We start from the raw sequence: 25,170 nt of genomic DNA, 5'->3' as shown, positions 1-25,170 counted from the left end.
TAATAGTATTATTTATAAAAGTGTATATATTATCGAAATATAATAATAATAATAATAATAATATAATAATAATAAAATTTGAGAAAATATGTCATGGTTGACAATTGTGTGTTATGAGAGCGTTATGAGAGGAAGTGAAAAGGAAAATGAAAAGAGGAAAGCTGATGTGACACTAAAAAAAAGTTAAGGAAGTATGTCATAGTTGAGAGTGATCTCAGCACGTCATCCAAACATCTCACCCCTACCTCTCAACACGTCACTATTAACGAATTATAATGGAATGTAGATATTGATATTTTGTCACCATTTATGGTTGTGTTCTTTTAAACGTTCATAACTAATCTACCTTGCTACTCTAGCTCATGGTCTCTCTCTCTCTCTCTCTCTCTCTCTCTCTCTCTCTCTCTCTCTCTCTCTCTCTCTCTCTCTCTCTCTCTCTAACCTTCATATTCATATAGTTTTAAATAAACACGGAGTAAATAAGTAAAGCAAATACTCCGAATTAACTTATAATTTCCTTCCTTCTCTTCCTCTATATAACGTATAGACATCACAACCTAGCTAGAGCTAGGTGGGGAGAAAAAAGATCAGAGATAAATGCTAGGACAAAGAAGAAAATTAATACTAATTGCTGTTATGAATCTGCAGCAGCTATTTGTTATGTGTTTATTTCTCATAACACTAATCACCACAGTTTCATCACTAACCCAAGAACAAGAAAATGATCGAATCACTGCATTACCAGGGCAACCGGCAGTTGAGTTTTCGCAATTTTCGGGCTATGTTACGGTGCACAAGAAACATGGTAGAGGCCTTTTTTACTGGTTAACTGAAGCAGTCAATCCACAAGATAAGCCTCTTGTTCTTTGGCTCAATGGAGGTAATCTTTATTTACCAATTTAATTTCAATTAAGCCATGCATTATATAATTTTATTCAGTAATATATATTCAACCAAACCTATAATGTTTGTCATTTTAAACAACAAGGCTATAAACTACGGAGTAATTCAGGAAATTAATTAAAAAGTTCCTTTTGTTTGTTTTTTCTCTACAAACTTATACACTTACTATATATAAACGGGTAAACAAATACTCCGTACTGTGTGTCTATGTTCATGTACTTTCATACGCCCACTTTAAGTACCAAATATAATATATGTCTTTTTTTCAAGTAAGAGTTGAACAGTTGATTCGGAATCATCAAAGATAAGTCCTAAACCATTTGGTGAAAGAATTTGCAAGTATCGTATTATAATTTAGGAATTACACGCATATATATATATATATTTTAAGAACCAATTAATGTGTTAAAAACGGTTATGCTCTTTTTTATACGAAGTATATATTTTTGTAGGAAATTATATAAAAACATAGTAATAGTAATCAAATCATAGAATGGGATGAAATGATTTGGTAATGATTAGTAGCGTGTGTTTTGATATGTTGATGATGATTAACCTTAATCCCATCCACATATATTGTCTCATGTATCTACCCTACTTTCACGTGTATAAAATTCAAGACCATATTTAATGCATGTTTAACTGCCCTTAATGTCTAGAGGCATGTACATCCTACCCAACTCACTCAATTCAACTCAACCCAACCTAGGCAAAGAGCGAGTACGTGCCTCAACTGTATCCAGATCATCTTTATAAATATCTCAATGTCGCAAACAACAAAATTTAAGTCTACCTTTTATATAATTTGCATACATAAACTTTACACATATACTCCACTGTAAATGTGTTTTCGTTCATATAATTTTCATCAAATATTATATAACACAAATAAAAATTACGGTCAAAGTTGACAATTTTTTTTTTGAAAAGTCAACAATGAACACTTAAGATGGAACAGATGGAGTAATATAAATATAAATATATATACAGCTTGATCTGTCATACAAAGAAAACTATATTATATATAAGGAAATATTATACTGAGTATATCTTTTTTTTTTTTTTTTAGAGAAAAGCTCCCTAGCGACAACCACATTGGGTCCCGCTAACGAATAAAACTCTGGGTGACGAGCCCCTCGCGCGACGAGACCCGTAACCAAGTGAATTGCGCACATTGGCAACTCCGCCTGATCAAGAGCCCATTTTAATTTGATCTTGAGCGTTATCAAGATTCGAACGTGGATCTACGGTTTCACAGAGAACTCGGTGACCACTGAGCTATGACCCACTGGTTATTATACACGTACATCAATTGAATTAATAACATTTAGCAAGAGGTCCTTTTAGAAAGTAGTCTCCCTTCAAGGTATGACTTTTATTGGCGAATCTAAGAATCGTTGCCTGAGTGGTTTTCAAACCTTAGTAAGGGGACCCGCGATTAGTTGTCAAGCAACCCGGGTTCAATTCCGATAAGGGGGAGGTTTTCTCCAAGATTTTTTCGCAATTAGTTGTCAAGCATCCTGAAACCCGCGATTAGTTATCAAGCAACACGGGTCAATCCTTGGAGTTTCCTACCTAGTGTGTGTGGATCGCAAATGAGAATATTCGATGCGAAAATTTGTCGTCAAGAAAAATGTTTTGAGTGTCACAAAAGTAAATGCTTAAAAAATTTCTACCAAATGACTTATTTCACTAGTAACACGTGCTAACAGTGTTAACACACTACATCTACCCTTGATGACTGCTTTAGTTGTACCTCCCCATGCCCCGCCTCTGCGAGACTGGATTATGTAATTTATATTTGTATAAAAAGAGGCCCTTTAGCAACAATAATATGCTCTGTGAAGAAAAAAAGATAAAACTTCACAATTTTTTTTAATAACAAAGGGACTATAAATAGTCCATGTAAACAACAAAGTGGAGCAAACTACTGCCCCTTTATAACCCACGTTATGTACCCATTTTACTCGGATGTAACTACCAGCTACTCTAGCTACGTGCTCCGTATTAGCCACTAGACCATTTCTTATTTGACCACCATTTTAAAACAATAATCAGTCAAATACACAAACTACTTAATAAAACTAATTAACAATTAATTAAACTCGTCTCACTTCTCCCATTCTCCCATACCTCATATGTGAGATTGGGTACTGTTGTTGTTGTTGTTGTTGTTGTTGCTGCTGTTGATCTAATAAATACTTACTAAACCAATACTTAGGATAAACTAATTAATCCAACAATATTGTGTACGTTTTTGATACGCACATCAACTGTATGTCTAAATATTTATACACAGCAATAACATAATCAAATATAGATATATGAACTTATGTATAACCAAATATAATAAGTGGTGAATTGTTGTGAAGAGGCATGCACATTTAGTGTGTGCTAGCTAGGTTTCTTGATGGTGGGTTAGCTACTTGTCATATTCATATATCTTGTCAAATTTAATATAATTCAGTCTGTCAATCTATTATATATCTATATGTGTTTAATTTAATTACTCTGATGATCATATAGCATCTATATGTGCTGGCACTACATCAACATTCAAGGCCAAGTTATATGTATATTGTATTGTATATATAATATATGTCTTAAAACATTAAAGAAAGAGTGTGCAGTTTTGCATTCTTCAATTATTCTGAGTATTAACTACTGTATTTAGAATGTGTACACATTTGAAAAGATAGGCTGAACATATACTATCATATTTATTCTCTCTATATTGTATTGATTTCAATTAAATTTGGAGAAAAGTGACAAGTCAAGATTAATAACTGAAGGAAATTTTTATGTCATTGTAAATTTATATAAATATATTATTATGGGTAGTTAAGGAGTACGTTAACTGTGAAGTATTTATGTGGAATTTAAGAATAAATTGTCAGTAAAATAAGGATATGTTACCCAGAATGACAATACTACATTCTATATATTAAATGGGAGATTATTATTATAATTCTGTATAATGATCATGATTTGATTCATTGATGTCAAAGCAGGGGGGTATAAAATACTATTAAATTTTAGCAGAAAATACTATTAAATACGATACAATTTTACACAAGATATTTATTTATTTATAGAATGGATATACTTAAACCTTGCTACAACACTTATAGGCAGTGTACCTAATCGTACAGTAGTGTAGTTTTTAGTAAGTCCGGTTCGTTCCACAGGGAAATCTTTAAACAAAGCTCAACGCTATATTAGTTTACTTTTATAAAAATACAAATATATATATATAAATAATATTATTATTATAAAGGGGGGTTTTTACCGTTTAATGACCGGTTTGTCGATTTTAAAACTTTAGTCGCAGTTAAAACCTAATGTAAAATATAAAATAAATACAAGACTTTAAATTAAAGCGTAAAGTAAATAACGATAATGAAATTGCGAATAATAAAAATGCGATAAAATTAAATTGCGATAATTAAAAGTACGATAATTAAAAGTGCGATTAAATAAAATAACAATAAATAAAAGTGCGATAATTAGAAGTGCAATTAAATATAAAATAAAGGAAATTAAATATGAAATAAAAGAATTATGCTTATTTAAACTTCCGTAATCATGATGTTTGACGTGTTGATTTTAGTTTTATGCCCATGGGTTAATTGTCCTTTGTCCTGGATTATTCAATATGTCCGTCTGGTTTTTGTCCATAACAGTCCATCAGTCATAAATATAAATTGCAAGTGTCCTTGTCAAATTATTATTATACCCGAAGATAAATATTCCAACTAATTGGGGATTCGAATTGTAACAAGGTTTTAATACTTTGTTTAATGAATACACCAGGTTATCGACTGCGTGTAAACCAAGGTTTTACTACTTTGTTAACAATTACACCAATTACCCTTGAATGTAATTTCACCCCTGTTTTAATTATTCTAGTGGCTATTAATCCATTCCCGTGTCCGGTTAAATGAACGATTATTCGTACATATAAATACCCCGCCCATCGTGTCCGATCGAGTGTATATGGTAATTTATAGGGACGCCCAATTGTAAATCTTTATATTAACATTAACAAACTTTCATTTAGTTAAACAAATATAAAGCCCATTAATAGCCCATAGCCTAGTTTCCACAAGTGTCGTTCTTTTGTCCAAACCCCAATTATGGTACAAAGCCCAATTACCCAATTTTAATAATTAGCCTAACATCATGATTACTTCGTTTTAAACAAGCATAATAATAACTTAGCTACGAGACATTAATATAAAAAGGTTGAACATAACTTACAATGATTAAAAATAGCGTAGCGTTACACGGACAGAATTTCGACTTACACCCTTACAACATTCGCTAACATACCCTTATTATTAGAATTATAATTAAAATTAAAATATAAATTATAAATATAAATATATATTACTTCGTATGAAGAGAAGAAAAAAATGATGATTTTGATCAGAATTCGGGTTGATTTATAGCCAGGAATGATTTTTGGGGCTCCGCGACTCGCGGCCAAATAGCCTTCAAACTCCGCGAGTCGCGGAGAGGTATTTTCAGTTTACACCCTTGGAGTTTCCTGCTGCCGACGGTTTTAAATATATATATATAAAATATATATAATTAATATAATTAATTATATATTATATTATATTTATATATATAGTTAACTTGTAATTTTTAGTCCGTTGCGTCGAGCGTTAAGAGTTGACTCTGGTCCCGGTTCTGGTTTTTCGAACGTCCTCGCGTACAATTTAATATCTTGTACTTTGCGTTTTGAATCTTGTACTCTTGTGATTTCGAGACGTTTCTTATCAATAATTGGAACCTTTTTGATTGTCTTTTGTTCTTTTGAGCTTTTTGGTCGTTTGCGTCTTCAAATCGTCGAATCTGTCTTTTGTCTTCACCTTTTATTATTTAAACGAATATCACTTGTAAATAGAACAATTGCAACTAAAAGCTTGTCTTTCTTGAGGAATAATGCTATGAAATATATGTTCGTTTTTAGCATTATCAAATATTCCCACACTTGAGCGTTGCTTGTCCTCAAGCAATATTGTCTTGAAATACTAGAATCACTTCTTTATTCTTCACACTTTGTACATCAGTGATTTCTATACGGCGGTATAAACAATGGTAGTAACGATATGGTTTACAGTCCCACATGACTATAAAAATTTAGATCCATTAAGGAAATTGGATCTTTATGAAAACATTTGATCTTTTGAAAATTAAATCTAGTTTTTACCCTAGATAAGTTTTCCGGAATAACCCTTTACCGGTGTTTGCAAAATATTTTTGTGGGTTTGGTGGGTTTCAGATTTGAAAATTTTAGCTCAAAACTTGCGGTTTTGTGTCACCCACTTGCTAACCTTGTATTTGGAAAGCAACACGTCCAGTTTACTTGTTCCGTATATTACCTTTCGGCAAACTACCGTCCGGTTGTAAAGGAAAGCGTTGAACAAGCAACTGTTAAGGCAATGTCCCGTGACATGCTTTTGATTATGGTCTATAACGTGTCGGATGCAATTACTATTCTTGGTAGGAGCAATAGTAAAGCTCACCCTTATAATTTTTCGGTTTGGCACAAAGTCCTGTCTTTGACCATGCTATGCAACCACCGTTCTTACGGTTGACACCCGATTTAGTTCAGGTGACCTAATGAATTCCAGGTGAATTCCTAGGATTTTACGTTCAATGGTAATGAACGCATTGAAAATAGGGTTTTCAGAAAACAAATCGGTTTGTATTTTTGATCAAAATATTTTCTCGTTCAAGCTCGAGTTTAGATATCATTGAATTCCATGAGTTTGAATTCTCAATCTTTAAGGTCAATCTCTAGGATTGAGTAATATCAGTCTTAAAAGCTGATTTTTAATCTTTAAGGAGATTATCCTTTCTGGGGATCTGATTTATTAGTCTTATCCAGCTAATTTGCACGGTGCCCCCCCATTGTACGAGATAAATCCTTCTCATGGTTAGGATAAATCTGACCACTTGGCGACCCTGTTTAATGCTGAGGTCCGTGGATGTCCAGCTGATTTTAGTGATGACTTTTCTAGATTTTTCGTCAACCTACAGCTGGTCTGAACGACAACTTCATGACCTAAATCAAGAAGCGCGTGTCTTTTTCGGAAGACTTTACTTCCTTTTAATGATGGAATTGATTCATCGTGTAGATCCATCTCTTCTTTTCTTTCATCGGGTAAAACAGTTTAGTTTAGTCCAAAGCAAAAGTATTTTCAGTTATTTGTTACAGATATATGTGACATATGTTTAAAATAATTTGGTAAATTTTCCCACACTTGGCTTTTTATTTTTCTTTTTATCGTCCTCTATTCCATTTTAAATGAATTTTAACATTTTAGTTTGTTTCTCAATTTATGTCCTTTCCGAGGTAACAATAATTTCGGTGTTAAAACCTAGTTTTATCGTTCATAAATATGTATAAACATGATTTTAATTCATTTAATTGAAAATTTTGAAAAATTTTACTAGAATTGGGTAGTCAGTATATAAGACTAGGGCTGTTCTTTTTTTATCAGAGAGCACTAGATTCTAATACAACTACTGCTTTACTAGTATTTTTAATGGTAACCAAGTGTTTAATATAAAAATTTTAAAATCCGAAAGAATTTAACCCCTTCCCACACTTAAGATCTTGCAATGCCCTCATTTGCAAGAAATCAGTAACAATTTAAATTATTGAGGGTGATTTGTGTGAAAATGATTAAATTTTTACCAAAGTTTCCAAATATATTGGCGTTTGTTTGCTGAATGATAAATGGTGCACATCATTTGTTCATTCCGTCTTGTTGTTATTTCACATATATTTTGCATCTTTGTCGTCAAAATTACTTGCTTTTGCTGAACTTAATGCCAGTCTTTGAAAATGCGTTGTTTTACCCTGTTGTGTACATAAGATAAACTGCAAACATATATACATATTTTTGAAGTTTGGTTTATTACCCCACATTCAAAAATTATTAAAATCTAAGAATAAAAGTTAGAAATTATAAAAATGATTACAATATAAACAAAAATATTAAATGTATCAATAATTACAAATTACAAAATAATAAAAATAAAAAGTAACTAAGGATGATATTGGTACCAATAGGGGTTCCACGCATAACCATAAGTGCTATAGAATGCTTCGGCAGGGTCATACGTAGGATATGGTGGCTGCATCTCTATCGACCAAGGAGGGAAGACGGGTTTCGGTGTAGGAATATAGTTTCTACCTATATGTTGGCAATGCGCTATGATCTGGTTCTGATGAACTTGCCAATCCTCAAATGCTCTCTGTCTAGCATTTTCGTATTCCTGAGAAGCTATAAACCTGTGCATTTCTTGCCCCCCTCCTACATTACCTTGTTCCTGGTTTCTCTCTACCTGTGGATGTCTACCATTGTATCGTACTGCGGCGTTATTTCGCCGCTTCAACACTTTCGCACCATGGTATACATTTAAACCTATAGTGTCGCGGGGTTCCGGCTCTTCTACTAATAATCCCCCCCGACTTATATCCACACCGAGATATTCACCAATCAAAGTAATAAAAATACCACCTCCTATTATGCTATGTGGACGCATCCCTCGAACCATAGCTGATAAATAATAACCCACACAATATGGTATACTTACAGCGCTGTGTGGGTCTCGAATACACATATGGTAAAACAAATCTTGTTCATTTACCTTTTCTTTGTTTTTACCCCTTTGTGTAATCGAATTAGCTAAAAACCTATGTATTACTCTTAATTCGGCTCTATCTATATCCAAATAAGAGTAGTTTCCCCCTTTAAAACGGTGATGGCTTGTCATTTGACTCCACACACCGTGTGTATCAAAATTTTCATCTATTTTCCTACCGTTTAGTATCAATCCTCTACAATCGGCAGACGCTAATTCCTCAGGCGTATATATACGTAAAGCCTGAGCCATGTCCAGTAAAGACATGTGGCGCATCGAACCGCCTAACAAAAATCTAATAAAAGAACGATCGGTTAAACTAGCTACCCGATCATTCAACTCTATACTACATAACAACTCTTCACACCATACTTTATATACAGGTCTGCGTATGGTGAATAAACATATCCAGTCATTAAAATAAGAATTACCATACCTCTGTACCAGTAATTCCCTAATTGGCCCGGCCAATTCTACAGCTTCCAAGGGTCCCCATTCTATGACCCTCGGTACCTCAACAACCTTAGAGTGAAGAGTATGCAAACCCCGTTGATATTTTGGATAATCTATCCAAAGTCTGTCAAATCGCAGGTTCGGGTGCAACTGTTCCAAGTGCATATCTGAAAAGGTCATGACTGGATGAGGTACATCCTGCTTGTAGTAGTTATCTACCTCCTGTTGTTCTAAGTTCTCAGCAGGAGCATGGCGGGCTTGGGATGAAGATTCACCCCTTTCATTCTGCAAAATATATCAAACACAAATTTTGTGCATCCAAATATGCATTAGTGTCAGCAAAATCATCAATCAAAATAATTACAATGACATTATCAATTTATATCAAACTTAAGCTCATTTTCACATTTTTATCAAATCTACACTTTTTCAAATAATCATATACGAAAATTTTCGCCAAGTTCATAAGCATTCAACTCAAATAACATGTCAAAATAATCATTACTAGCAAATAAACAAGTCTCAAATGGCATTATCTTTCAAAAATCAAGTTCATGAATTTTGGACTTGAAAAAGTCCACTTTAATTCTCAAAATCATGTTTAGGCTCAAAGTTTGGATCATTTAACTACCTAGACATGTTACACTACTCAATTTAGCAACAATTCATGACAAAAATCGGCCATAACCTGTTTATATCAAAAAGCCCCAAATTTGCTCAAGAACACAAACCCTAGATTCTAAAAATTTTGAAGTTTTTGGCTTCAAATCATGTTAACAAGCATCAATCTAGGTTATACATGCATAATATACTAACAATTTAACACTAATTACACTAAAAATTAACAAAATTCAAATTATGAAAATATGCTCAAGAACACACTAAAATTCGGATTTAAAGGTGATTTGGGGTGTAATTGTACCTGTTTTCTTGAGTAGTTCCTAGATATCATCCTTCTCAACATGATTGTAGCAAAAAATTTGGTGATTAACGGTTAAAAATTGAGATTTTTGGAGTGTTTTTGGGTGTATTTTCGGGTTCTTTTTCGCAGTTTGTTCGGGTTATTTTTGTGTGGGGGAGATAAACTGATCGAGCAGCTGGTTATATTTTTTTTCTGTAATTTTGTCCCTCCGCGAGTCGCGGAGGTTTTCACTTAAAACTCCGCGAGTCTCGGAGTTACTTTTTTTTTTTTTTTTTTTTTTTTTTTTTTTTTTATAATCTTTAACTTATAAAACAATTAAGAAATTAATTTTAAAATTTTGTTTCCCTTGTTATTTAGGACGAGGTCGTTTCGGATCGATGTCCTAGTCCGTCCCTCGACAAAATTTTAAAATTTGTCTTTTTGTAGCGATTGTTTTAAAAGCTAAGATTTTTGGGTTTTTTAATGTTTTTGGCATACTTTAAATCAATAAGATTAAAAATAATGATAATAAAAGTTCTCGTCCCTCCCTTGGGTAAAGCAATTTCGGTTCAAAGACCTAGTCTTCAACTTACGACGAATTTTAAAAATCATATTCTTAACTTAATGAGATAAAGTAAATTTTTGTTTTTAAATTCACACAACATAAATATAAAATTCAAAATTAATATTAAAAATTAAAAATTCACACCAAACTTAAAATTTAAAATGCATAAAATTAAAAATTAATATTTTTAAAAATTAAAAATTCACACCAAACTTAATTTAAAAATTCATATTATAAATTCACACCAAACTTATATTAATTTTTCAAATATTTACAATTTTAAATATATTGTTTTTACAAAGTTTACAATATTAATTTAAGATTTAAATATTAATTTTAAAAACATAATAAAAAATAAATTAAAAAAAATCTTTTTGTCTTTTTATCCCACTTTAATCAATCAAATATTATCAAAAATATGCGCCCCTCTTTTCGGTAAAGTAATTTCGGTTCCAAGACCTAATTTAACTCATGACGAATTTTTGAAATATTTTGGGTTGATTGATTAAAGATATTTATACCTTAAGAATAAACGTTAAATTTCGCAGTGATGTAATAAATTTTTGAATGATATCAATAATTTCGGTCGCCAAACCTAATTTTATTTAATACCAATTTAATACTTTTTAGCGAACAAATTAGCGTTTATTATCAAAAGGTTAAAAATAAAAATAAAAATAAAAACTGTACAGACATACCTGTGAAATAGATTTCTTAGTTATATGATCTATTATATTCATAAGATAGTCGGTTTAATTGGTTTTCCATGGCTGCATAGGCGTAACCTCTAGCATTCATTGTCTTTTCTTCTAAACATATGAACGGTCCGTCTCTGCATAAAGTAACAAATTCGGTATTTGAATAGGTTTGATTATTTGAACATTTACCTCCATGTGACCATTTTCCGCATTTGTGACATTTTTCTAGGTGTCGTGCTCTTCTTTTCGCTGCGGATTTTGATTTTCCTTTACCAAATTGTAACTTATTATCTTCGCATCTGGATCCTTTTCTAACTCCGTCCATTCTTTCTCTGATTACTGATACTATTTCACTCGGGAGTATGTCATTATTACGTTTAGTGATCAAAGCGTGTAGCATTAGACCATGGTTTAATTCACAGGCAGTCTTCATTTTGTAAAAACCTAAAAAAAATAAAAATTCAGAATGGGGGGAGAAGACTAGTTCTTTAGGGTCTGCTAGGGAAAGACCATACGTGTTCCATTTTCGAGAACTACACGAAAACAGACAATCTAACTTTAACAGAAATACATATTTTTCCTTTAAAGACTTGATTCTCCCCACACTTAGTTAGCTGTGGTGTCGAAATTGTGATTAACTTCGTTGTCGACTTTCATCGGACCATGTATGTAATGTTTAACTCTGTGACCATTAACTTTAAATTCAATCCCATTTGAATTTATTAATTCTATCGTTCCGTATGGGAAAACTCTTTTGACTATGAATGGTCCAGACCATCTTGATTTCAATTTTCCAGGAAATAGCTTGAATCGTGAATTGAAAAGAAGAACTCTGTCTCCTTCTTTGAATTCTTTTGAACTTCTGATTCTTTTATCATGCCATTTCTTCGTTCTTTCTTTATAGATTAACGAATTTTCGTATGCTTCATGTCTTAATTCTTCTAATTCGTTTAGTTGACTTAATCGTAGACGTCCGGCTTCATGTAAATCAAGATTACATGTCTTCAAAGCCCAAAATGCTTTGTGTTCAATTTCTACTGGAAGATGACATGCTTTTCCATAAACAAGTCTAAAAGGTGTGTTTCCAATTGGAGTTTTGTAGGCTGTTCTAAAAGCCCAGAGTGCATCCTCCAATTTAATGGACCATTCCTTCGGATTTGATCCTACGGTTTTCTCTAGAATACGTTTTAAAGCTCGGTTAGTATTTTCAACTTGTCCACTTGTTTGTGGATGATATGCGGTGGAGATTTTATGAGTTACTCCATATCTTTTAAGAACTTTCTCAAGTTGATTATTACAGAAATGAGTACCCCGATCACTTATTAAAGCTTTCGGTGTTCCAAACCTTGCAAAAAGACGTTTTAAAAAGTTGACTACAACTCGTGCATCGTTGGTTGGGAGAGCTTGTGCTTCCGCCCATTTAGATACATAATCAATGGCTACGAGTATATATAAATTATTATGAGATTTTGGAAATGGACCCATAAAGTCAATACCCCAAATGTCAAATACTTCACATACTTGGATGACATTTTGTGGCATTTCATCACGTTGACTTATTCTTCCGGCCCTTTGACATGCATCACAGGATTTGCAAAGAAGGTGTGCGTCTTTGTAAATTGTAGGCCAATAGAATCCAGCTTCATAAACTTTTCTTGCTGTTAGTTGAGGCCCATAATGCCCTCCTGTTGGTCCTGTGTGACAATGGTTTAATATTTTACTAGCTTCATCTCCAAATACACATCGGCGTATTATTCCATCGGGACAACTTTTGAACAGATGTGGATCTTCCCAGAAATAGTGTTTTATATCACTGAAGAATTTCTTTCGTCTTTGGTACGATAATCCTTTTTCAAGGAATCCACAAACTAAGTAGTTTGCATAGTCTGCAAACCATGGGATTTCTTTATAATCTATCTTCAATAGATATTCATCAGGAAAGTTGTCTTGTATGGCCGATTCATTCAGAACTTCTAATTCGGGATTTTCAAGACGAGAAAGATGATCAGCGGCGAGATTTTCTGCTCCTTTTTTATCTCGGATTTCAATATCAAACTCTTGTAAGAGTAAGATCCAACGGATTAATCTTGGTTTAGCATCTTGTTTTGAAAATAGGTATCTAAGAGCAGAATGGTCGGTATAGACCACCGTTTTTGCTAGAACGAGATATGATCGAAATTTGTCAAAAGCAAAGACAATAGCAAGGAGTTCTTTTTCAGTAGTTGTATAGTTCGTTTGTGCTCCTTGTAATGTCTTACTAGCATAATATATAGGTTGAAATCTTTTTTCAATCCTTTGTCCTAAAACGGCTCCCATTGCAAAATCACTTGCATCGCACATTAGTTCAAATGGTAGATTCCAATTTGGTGTTATCATGATCGGTGCATTAGTGAGTTTCTCTTTAAGAATATTAAAAGATTTGATACATTCATCTGAAAAGATGAATGGCGCATCCTTTTCTAGGAGTTTATTCATAGGAGTGGCAATTTTTGAAAAATCTTTTATGAAACGTCGGTAAAAACCGGCATGCCCTAGAAAACTCCTAACTCCTCTAACATTGGTGGGATGTGGAAGTTTAGCAATTACATCTACTTTAGCTCTATCCACTTCAATTCCTTCTTTTGAAATTTTATGTCCAAGAACGATGCCTTCTTTAACCATGAAATGGCATTTCTCCCAATTAAGTACTAGATTTGATTTTTCGCATCTAATTAGCATTCGTTCCAGATTAACTAGACATGATTTAAATGTATCACCGAAGACTGAAAAGTCATCCATGAATACTTCCATGCATTCTTCTATCATGTCGTGAAAAATCGCCATCATACACCTTTGAAAGGTTGCAGGGGCGTTGCAAAGTCCAAATGGCATGCGTTTGTAAGCAAAAGTACCATAAGGGCACGTGAATGTGGTTTTCTCTTGATCTTCGGGTGCTATTGGAATTTGAAAATATCCGGAAAATCCATCTAGAAAACAGTAGTAACTATTTCCGGCTAATCTTTCCAACATTTGATCTATGAAAGGTAAGGGAAAGTGATCTTTTCTGGTGGCGTCATTTAATTTTCTATAATCAATACATACACGCCATCCTGTTACAGTCCTAGTAGGAATAAGCTCATTTTTCTCATTTGTGATGACAGTCATGCCACCCTTCTTAGGCACGCATTGAACTGGGCTTACCCATGGACTATCAGAGATTGGATATATCAAACCTGCATCTAGCAGTTTAATAATCTCTTTCTTAACTACATCTTGCATATTAGGATTTAGTCTTCGTTGGCGTTGCACATACGTTTTATGACCTTCTTCCATAAGGATTTTATGTGTGCAATACGAAGGACTTATTCCTTTAATATCATGAATCTTCCATGCAATGGCTGGTTTATGAGCTTTCAACACAGAAATGAGTTGTGATTTCTCATTTTCAGTAAGAGAAGACGATATTATTACAGGTAATTCAGATTCACCATGTAAATAAGCGTATTCCAAATGGTTTGGAAGTGGCTTTAACTCTAATTTCGGAGGTTCTTCTATCGATGATTTGTATCGATATCTGTCTTCTTCTTTTAGCATTTGAATTTCTTCTGTTGTTGGTTCATATCCATTAGCTATAAGTGTAGCTAACATTTCAGCTTCATCAATTGGTTCATTACTTTCTCCTAAAGAACATTCTCCTGTTCCTTGTAATTCTGGAAATTCTTCTAACAATTCTGCATGTGCATCTATAGTTTGAATATAATAACATGTATCATCTGCAGATTGTGGTTGTTGCATTGCTCTATCAACTGAAAAGGTAACACTCTCATCCTCTATACTTAGGGTCAGTTTCTTACCGAACACGTCTATCATTGCTTTAGCCGTGTTTAAGAATGGTCTTCCTAATATGAGAGGAACTTGAGAATCTTCTTCCATGTCCAAAACAACAAAGTCTACTGGAAATACTAAAGTACCAACTTTAACTAGCATGTTCTCCATTATCCCTCTAGGATATTTTATTGATCTATCGGCTAGTTGTATGCTTATTCTTGTTGGTTTCAATTCTCCGAGGTCTAGTTTAGCGTATAGTGAATACGGCATTAGATTTATACTAGCACCTAAATCAGCCAATGCTTCTATTGAACTAAGACTACCCAGAAAACATGGAATTGTGAAACTTCCTGGATCAGATAGTTTTTCTGGTATCTTATTCAACAGCACTGCTGAACAATTAGCATTCATAGTAACAGCCGAGAGTTCTTCCATTTTCTTTCTATTCGTGATTAGATCTTTCAAGAATTTAGCATATCTTGGCATTCCTGAAATTACATCAATGAAAGGAAGATTTACATTTATCTGTTTAAACATATCCAAGAATTTGGATTGCTCGGCTTCAAGTTTTTCTTTCTTCATTTTACTCGGGTAAGGAAGTGGTGGTTGGTATGGTTTAACATAAGGTTTATCCTTAACTGTGTTATCTTCATTAACCTTCTCAACTACCGGTTCTTTTTCCTTATCCTGATCAGGTTGTGGTTCTTGTGGAGTAGGAATAGTTTCATCAGAAGTTACAGGTATTTCAGGTGGTTTAAGTGTTGTACCACTTCTTGTGGTAATAGCTTTAGCTGTTTCATTCCGGGGGTTAGCATTCGTATCACTAGGTAAACTTCCCGGTTTTCTTTCACCTATTAACCTTGCTAGGTTACTTACTTCTTGTTCCAGATTTTGAATAGAAGCTTGTTGATTTCTAAATGCTTGAGCATTTTGTTCATTGGTTTGTTTTTGAGATGTGAAAAACTGCGTTTGAGTTTCAACTAGCTTCGTCATCATATCTTCTAAATTCGGCTTTTTATCATCGGTTTGTTTTGAAAATTCGGTCTTTGCTGATTGTAAGTATTATTGGATACTTGTTGATTGCTAGGACCTTGTTGGTTATTGTATGGAATATTTCGGTTATAATTCTGGTTTTGATTGTAAATCGGTCTTGGTGGTTGATAATTATTCTGATAATTATTTCCAGGCCTTTGGTTTATGTATGAAATATTCTCTCTTTGTTCCATTGTTAATTCAATACTGAGACAATCTTTTGTCAAATGTGGTCCTCCACAATGCTCACAACTAATTCGTATAGCATGAATATCCTTAGTCATCTTTTCCATTCGTCTCTCGAAAGCATCTATCTTTGCTGAAATGGAATCTAAGTCATGGCTAGAATCGGCTCTAGCTGCTTTAGATGATCTAATGATGTCTTTTTCTTGGTGCCACTCATGCGAGTGGGAAGCAGTATTATCAATAATTTTGTAAGCATCAGTTTCGGTTTTCTTCATAATAGAACCACCAGCTGCTATATCTATGTCTTTTCTTGTAGTGATGTCGCATCCTCGGTAAAATATTTGTACTATTTGACAGGTGTCTAAACCATGTTGCGGACATCCTCTTAACAACTTTCCATATCTTGTCCACGCCTCATATAGAGTTTCATTTGGCTTCTGTGTGAACGTAACAATTTCTGCTTGAAGTCTTACGGCTTTAGATGCAGGAAAAAATTGTTTAAGAAATTTATCAATTAAAACATCCCATGTATCAATCGCCCCTTCAGGTAACGATTCCAACCAATCTTTGGCTTCTCCCTTTAAAGTCCAGGGAAATAACATGAGATATATCTGTTCATCCTCCACTTCTCGTATTTTAAATAGTGTGCAGATCCTATTAAAGGTACGTAGATGTTCATTTGGATCTTCCTTCGGCGCACCACTAAATTGGCATTGATTAGTCACCATGTGTAGAATTTGTCCTTTGATTTCATAATCTGGCGCATTAATGTCTGGATGAGTAATTGCGTGACCTTGGCCAGTGCGTTTAGCTCTCATTCGGTCTTCCATACTTAAAGGTTCCAGATTCTCCATAATTGAATTTGTTGAATCGGTATCACTAGATGATTCTGATTTAATAGTTCGTTCCTCAACAATCTCTGTTTGAATGATTGGTGGTTCCGGAGGAAAGTTTAATGGTTCAGGATCTATGAACCGTTCCTGAATATTTTCTGGATTCTCAATTGTGAGGTCGGGTTCAAAAAATGGATTATCGGAAATTTGAACTGAAGTACTTGGTCGACTGGATGACGATTCTAAAGAAAAATCAACGGCGGTTATATTTGTTAAACGATGTCTTGATCGAGTTACAGGTGGTGAACGTACAAAAGGTGGTGAACGTCTTGCTCGGTGCATTCACAGAATATCCTATTAGTTTTAAAAAGGAAAGAAAAATTATAATAAGTTATCCAATCAATAGACTTTTCTGATTTTGCCCACGTTTCGAATAGCCAAAAGATGCAGCAGAGGGGCAGGATTCGTTTGGTCTCAATATAATTGAGGACTGTTTGGCTCCAATAACCCGGTCCACGTACAAATCCAACTATTACTACGAACCAGAAAATTTTGATGTCTATCAATTTAACCACTTAAAATAAATTTTCGTAATTTTAAGAAATTTAGATAAGAAGTAGAAAAAAAAAATCTAAGTCCTAAAACTAAAATAGCGAGAAATAAGAGAGAAAAAGAGTTCGTCGCAAAAGGTCGAAAAAAGAAAAATGATTGAAAAATAAAAGGTGACGGAAAAATAAAAGAAACTTATAAAAACTTAAAAATACTTAACTAATTTAACCTTATTACTACAACTAACTTAAAATTATAATCGCAAATTGAAATTACTAATTGGAATGATAATTGATACATAGTAAAAGGTCTAAAAATATTAAAGCTTACAGGAAAAACTAAATCCCAAATGGAAATAACTTAAAAAGAAACTAAAACTTAAAAAGGCGTCGCAAAATTCTAAAGCACCTAAATCTTAGTCTAAAGAAAAAGCACTTAAGGAATTCTACGGCAAAGCCTAAAAATCTAGGAGTAAAAATAACTATAGCAAAAACTAAGTTTAAAATTAATTATGAGCTAAAAATACAAAAGTTACGCTACAACGATTAAAAAGGTACAAAATATAAAAATATACAAAAAGTTGTAAAAGGTACAATTTTTATAAAAATATTATTTTTATATTATTTATTTAATAAAAACTACTAATTTTACAATTTAATTAAACTTATTTAAACTAAATACATAAATTAAATAAAAATAAAACTTAAAACTAATAATAATAATAATAATAATAATGTTTAAATAATAATAATAAATAATAACCCGTGATTAATGCGGTTTTAGGGTTTTTGTCCGTGTGTCAGAAGCCCTCCGCGAGTCGCGGCAATTAAAAAGGAAAACCCCGCGAGTCGCGGGGTTCAGAAAAACAGTTGACAGGTTTCACTTTTTACGCGTTTTTTCTTTATTTATTTTTTTTTTTATTTTCTTTTTTTCTGTTTTTAGTTTTAAATAAACGATTTTTAATAAAATTTATATTTTTATAAATTAAAATAAAGATAAAGAAACTTATAAAACTTAAATATTTAACAAAATCCTAAAAATACTTATATTTTTGTTTTTCTTTTTATATTTTTGAATAATTAAAACGTAATTTTTTACAAAAACGACTTTTAATAAAAGTAGATAAAAATCTTTTTTTTTTTTTTTATATTAGCGTTGCGCTTCCGGCTTTTAAGATGATTCCCCGGCAGCGGCGCCAAAAATACTTGATGTCAAAGCAGGGGGGTATAAAATACTATTAAATTTTAGCAGAAAATACTATTAAATACGATACAATTTTACACAAGATATTTATTTATTTATAGAATGGATATACTTAAACCTTGCTACAACACTTATAGGCAGTGTACCTAATCGTACAGTAGTGTAGTTTTTAGTAAGTCCGGTTCGTTCCACAGGGAAATCTTTAAACAAAGCTCAACGCTATATTAGTTTACTTTTATAAAAATACAAATATATATATATAAATAATATTATTATTATAAAGGGGGGTTTTTACCGTTTAATGACCGGTTTGTCGATTTTAAAACTTTAGTCGCAGTTAAAACCTAATGTAAAATATAAAATAAATACAAGACTTTAAATTAAAGCGTAAAGTAAATAACGATAATGAAATTGCGAATAATAAAAATGCGATAAAATTAAATTGCGATAATTAAAAGTACGATAATTAAAAGTGCGATTAAATAAAATAACAATAAATAAAAGTGCGATAATTAGAAGTGCAATTAAATATAAAATAAAGGAAATTAAATATGAAATAAAAGAATTATGCTTATTTAAACTTCCGTAATCATGATGTTTGACGTGTTGATTTTAGTTTTATGCCCATGGATTAATTGTCCTTTGTCCTGGATTATTCAATATGTCCGTCTGGTTTTTGTCCATAACAGTCCATCAGTCATAAATATAAATTGCAAGTGTCCTTGTCAAATTATTATTATACCCGAAGATAAATATTCCAACTAATTGGGGATTCGAATTGTAACAAGGTTTTAATACTTTGTTTAATGAATACACCAGGTTATCGACTGCGTGTAAACCAAGGTTTTACTACTTTGTTAACAATTACACCAATTACCCTTGAATGTAATTTCACCCCTGTTTTAATTATTCTAGTGGCTATTAATCCATTCCCGTGTCCGGTTAAATGAACGATTATTCGTACATATAAATACCCCGCCCATCGTGTCCGATCGAGTGTATATGGTAATTTATAGGGACGCCCAATTGTAAATCTTTATATTAACATTAACAAACTTTCATTTAGTTAAACAAATATAAAGCCCATTAATAGCCCATAGCCTAGTTTCCACAAGTGTCGTTCTTTTGTCCAAACCCCAATTATGGTACAAAGCCCAATTACCCAATTTTAATAATTAGCCTAACATCATGATTACTTCGTTTTAAACAAGCATAATAATAACTTAGCTACGAGACATTAATATAAAAAGGTTGAACATAACTTACAATGATTAAAAATAGCGTAGCGTTACACGGACAGAATTTCGACTTACACCCTTACAACATTCGCTAACATACCCTTATTATTAGAATTATAATTAAAATTAAAATATAAATTATAAATATAAATATATATTACTTCGTATGAAGAGAAGAAAAAAATGATGATTTTGATCAGAATTCGGGTTGATTTATAGCCAGGAATGATTTTTGGGGCTCCGCGACTCGCGGCCAAATAGCCTTCAAACTCCGCGAGTCGCGGAGAGGTATTTTCAGTTTACACCCTTGGAGTTTCCTGCTGCCGACGGTTTTAAATATATATATATAAAATATATATAATTAATATAATTAATTATATATTATATTATATTTATATATATAGTTAACTTGTAATTTTTAGTCCGTTGCGTCGAGCGTTAAGAGTTGACTCTGGTCCCGGTTCTGGTTTTTCGAACGTCCTCGCGTACAATTTAATATCTTGTACTTTGCGTTTTGAATCTTGTACTCTTGTGATTTCGAGACGTTTCTTATCAATAATTGGAACCTTTTTGATTGTCTTTTGTTCTTTTGAGCTTTTTGGTCGTTTGCGTCTTCAAATCGTCGAATCTGTCTTTTGTCTTCACCTTTTATTATTTAAACGAATATCACTTGTAAATAGAACAATTGCAACTAAAAGCTTGTCTTTCTTGAGGAATAATGCTATGAAATATATGTTCGTTTTTAGCATTATCATTCATCTAATTGTTACTTTTTTTTTAAAAAAAAAAAAAGGAAAATTGAAAAAGTGATATAAGCAGAATTGAATTGAATTCCTTTTAATAAATACAGGTCCAGGTTGCTCATCAATAGCATATGGAGCATCAGAAGAAATTGGACCATTCAGAATTCACAAGAATGCTTCTTCCCTTTATCTCAATAAATATTCCTGGAATTTAGGTGATCATAATTTGTTACTGCTTTTTACTAAAATCTTTCAGTAAAATTCTCAAATTAATATTCATCCCAGTTTAAGTTTAATTTTTAATTATATGTTATATGTTATATGATACAATAATACAGAGGCAAATATTCTATTCCTCGAATCTCCTGCTGGTGTCGGCTTCTCATATACCAACACGAGTACCGAACTTAGAAACTCGGGTGACAAAAGAACCGGTAGTTATTGATCATTATAAACTCGTTTATGTTCATGCTAATTTGATCAAATCTATTGTTCTGTTTTGACTTTAGAGGTCTTTTCTTTTCAACTTTGACCTTAAATTATTTTTTATGTGTTACATAATACTTGATGAACGTTATAACTTTAAAAGTATATTCAAAAACCAATTCATTGATATAAATTTCATCGAATAATATATAGTACAAACAGAAATATATAAAGTCAAAGTTGGAAGAAAAAGACCTCAAAAGTCAAAACAAGACAATGGATTTGGGACGGGTAGAATAGGAGGCAACCATGGTATGCATCATCTCTTGCATAGTACAAGTAAATTGTACAAAATGATGCATACTGTTAAAGCGTTGATATTCCGTAGTAGCAAAAATAGTAACTCAAGTACAAGTAGTTAATTATACTCTTTGTAACTGTAATGCAGCCATTCCGTAGTAGCAAAAATAGTAACTCAAGTACAAGTAGTTAATTATACTCTTTGTAACTGTAATGCAGCCAGGGATGCACTTAAGTTCCTCAAAGAATGGATGACAAGATTTCCACAATACAAAAACAGAGATTTCTATATATCTGGAGAAAGTTATGCAGGTCACTTTTAAACTTTGTACAAAAGTATCATCTAGCAATATTATCAAGATTACAGGGGTAAAATAATCATTTTTTAATCAAGATACAACCTTTAAGGAACAGGCTACAGAGAACAAGTTATGCTAAAAAGTAGTCAACTTGAAATCTTGAATTAGATCATTTATATATTAGGGATAGAGCTTTATTCTAAAAGGGGTGATTAAATTTTTTTTTGGATGTGTTTGGTTCCTTAACTTTGTTCCTATTGTTTCTGAAACTAACCGCATTTGGGTGATAATTAATAAGTATTTGTTTTGTTTAGGTCATTATGTTCCTCAACTAGCCAAGAAAATTCATAACTATAACAAGAATCACCCGGGTTCATTCATCAATCTAAAAGGGTTCATTGTAAGTTAACTTTCTTCGAAACACTCAACAAAACAATGACGAAATCACGCTGTCCAATTGCACAATACAAAACACAAGCATTTCAAATTTTGAGTAACAAATAATAATAGTAAATGTGTATAAATACTAAATGCAGGTAGGGAATGCAGTAACAGATAACCAATATGATAACATTGGGACAGTAGATTATTGGTGGAGTCATTCGATTATATCAGACACAGCCTACAAATCAATCAAGAGTTCGTGCAATTTCAAATCTACAAAATACACTGAAAAATGTGATAATGCAATCGATTATGCATGGAATAATGAGTTTGGAGAGATTGATCAATACAGTATTTACACACCTTCTTGTAACAAATCATCGGTTAATGTTACGTCAACAAGACTCAAGAATAGTCTTATGCGTAGACGAGTTTCAGGCTATGATCCTTGCATTGAAAAGAACGCAGAGAAGTATTTTAACCGGCCTGAGGTACAACAGGCAATGCACGCAAACAATACAGGGATTGCGTATAAGTGGACTGCTTGCAGGTTGCTTGTCTGTCCATAATGTCAATGTTTTATGACAAGTGTTGTATCTTGTATGTTAGAGATTAATTAGGTTCTTGGTTTTTTTTTTTTTGGCAGTGATGAACTTTTGGAAAACTGGAAGGATTCTCAGTTTTCGATGCTACCAACTTACAAGAAACTAATTGCTGCTGGTTATCGAATATGGGTGTTTAGGTAAACTTATCGCATACAAGATTTTGTAAATATAGGTGGTGCTTTCGATCCATTTACTTATGAATAGCCGGCAGTGGCGGATATAGGAATCGTACTCACTGATATCACATAATAATAATTGTCCATCCACCAGTGTTACTGTTTAGAACCCTATTTTTTTACACTAGCTACACATGTCATTAGTTAAAAGCCTAAACTTTTTTACACTAGGTAACTTGTTTCACTGGTAGCACGTGTTAATGTACATCCGCCCATGTGAATAGGCACATCAGGTTATTGTATTATCTGTAACCGGTCAAAATGGGTATAATAACAGAAAATAGCCAAAGAAAATACTTCAAACAGGTCAAATCGGTCTAGCCCACACTGTAGTTTTTAATAGATTTAACCAACTAATCAGCTTATAAATGGCCTTAACACAGCTTATGTAATGATACTTAGTATATATTTGTATTCATACTGGATGTATAAAGGAAGGTATAAACTATTGGGAACACAGAGTATTTTGGGTTGATCTGACCTGACGTGTTTCGAGACACTGGGAAAGAGCACTCGTTTTGATATGTTAACTGATCCGGCTTGTTTATCTTGCCAACTTTAATTCATTTGGATTACCAACATCTCAAAAATGAAAAAAAAAAAAAAAAAAACTGTTTTTTTTATACAGTGGTGATACGGATTCGGTTGTACCGGTTACTGCCACAAGGATGTCACTAAGCCATCTAGATCTCACGGTCAAGACACCGTGGTACCCCTGGTACTCGAAAGGCCAGGTACAATATACGTTAGCCAATTGAGTCTTGATAATAAAGATTGGTGCTTTTCTAACTGAAAATGACCATGTGCTGGTTAATATGTGTGTTGATAAACAGGTAGCAGGATGGACTGAAGTTTATGAAGGACTAACCTTTGCAACGGTTCGAGGAGCTGGTCATGAAGTCCCTTTGTTCCAGCCAAAAAGAGCGTTTCTTCTATTCCAGCGGTTCTTGGCAGGCAAAAACTTACCAAAATCATGAAAAACACTAGCAATTTTAGAAGTAATATGATCAACCTGCAACAAATTGTGGGTTAGTAAGTATAGGCATGATTGATTCAGTCAGGTAGATCGACCGTTATCCTGCTTGTTACTCAAATGCATCAAACATTTGTCAATGAATTTCACATCCCTGGTATATGTTTCCATTTTTTCTTTTTTCACACATATAACTTCACATTGTTCCCACATTGTAAGAGCATAAAGTCTAATACTAGTACTATTGTATTACCATTATCAAACCTTCTTTACGAAAGAAACTTTTGAAGTACAGTAATCATACCAATAATTAGGTTCTAGCTCAACATAATAACATAATTGAAAATTGATTTGTACACTCTTGGATATGTCATTGTAGTGTATAGTTTGTAATTTAAGATTTTCATGTTTGATTAGGTTCGTAAATACGAGTATTATTCTACATCTTACATAATTCATGATATGCATCTTCAACATCTATACCATTTCTAATAGGGTGTCAGTTATACTCTAAGTCATGAAAACCTTTATGTTGTAGCTCAAGAGTTACTGGTCTGACACTCTTTGTTAGAGGTCAGAAGTTCGACTACCCGGACTACAACATTGCACACAAGATTATTCCATGTCCTTGAAATCCACCAAAGGTTGTCTTTCGCACATTGGGTTGCGGAGGCATCGGGGAGGGGGTTTTACCAGCCATGCCCTCGAATTGGTCCGAGTTTCTTCTAGGGCAGTAGTTGGGGCGAGTTATGCAACTGCGAAAGATGATCGCGTGTGTAGTTTAGTCGCCTTGGTGATCCAAATTGCTGTTAGCAAAATAAAAGGCATGAAAACACTAAAAGTCAAACCAAACCAAATCAGTGTTAGGCCACATACAATCGTTCTCTCCTTTCACTAAACTTCTTTTCTCCACATCATCGCCACATCAGCAGAAACCATTTAATATTCCTTTCACATTCTTTTCACTAAACTCTCACAATCACCACTCCATCTCAAACTACATATACCCACAAATATACCTATAAAATATAAAATGTACAAATAAACTAACACAAGGTACAAATAAAAAAGATAATGGGTCCCATTTTTCCTTTCACTCCCTCGTTACAGAAGTGCTGGCGCCACCTTTCACCAATTGACCACATTCATTATTAAAGCTTTAACATTGGTAACATGGGGCTTTCACGTACCATTGCATGTGGGCTTAGGCTTGGTTCTATCTAACTTGAAA

The 25,170-nt window shown here is 33.1% G+C and overlaps 1 protein-coding gene across 3 annotated transcripts; it reads left to right on the top strand.

Moving 5' to 3' along the window:
• The first annotated feature begins 497 nt into the window (after positions 1-497).
• Positions 498-24,186, top strand: LOC139904147 (serine carboxypeptidase 24-like). 3 transcript variants are annotated; one of them, XM_071886085.1, is made up of 11 exons: positions 498-880; positions 12,987-13,014; positions 16,635-16,657; positions 20,884-20,991; positions 21,115-21,210; positions 21,722-21,814; positions 22,116-22,201; positions 22,338-22,735; positions 22,832-22,927; positions 23,595-23,700; positions 23,800-24,186. In XM_071886085.1, exons 1-11 carry the CDS (start codon positions 598-600, stop codon positions 23,941-23,943), a joined length of 1,461 nt encoding a protein of 486 aa, XP_071742186.1. In that variant the 5' UTR covers positions 498-597; the 3' UTR covers positions 23,944-24,186. The 3 variants fall into 3 exon arrangements, with proteins under 3 accessions (XP_071742186.1, XP_071742187.1, XP_071742188.1); XM_071886086.1 differs by lacking the exons at positions 12,987-13,014; positions 16,635-16,657; XM_071886087.1 differs by lacking the exons at positions 12,987-13,014; positions 16,635-16,657; positions 21,115-21,210; positions 21,722-21,814.
• Positions 24,187-25,170: the final 984 nt, after the last annotated feature.

Source organism: Rutidosis leptorrhynchoides, chromosome 4 (assembly GCF_046630445.1).
Source record: "Rutidosis leptorrhynchoides isolate AG116_Rl617_1_P2 chromosome 4, CSIRO_AGI_Rlap_v1, whole genome shotgun sequence".
NCBI lineage: Eukaryota > Viridiplantae > Streptophyta > Magnoliopsida > Asterales > Asteraceae > Rutidosis > Rutidosis leptorrhynchoides.
This window is presented reverse-complemented; position numbering and strand designations above follow the sequence as displayed.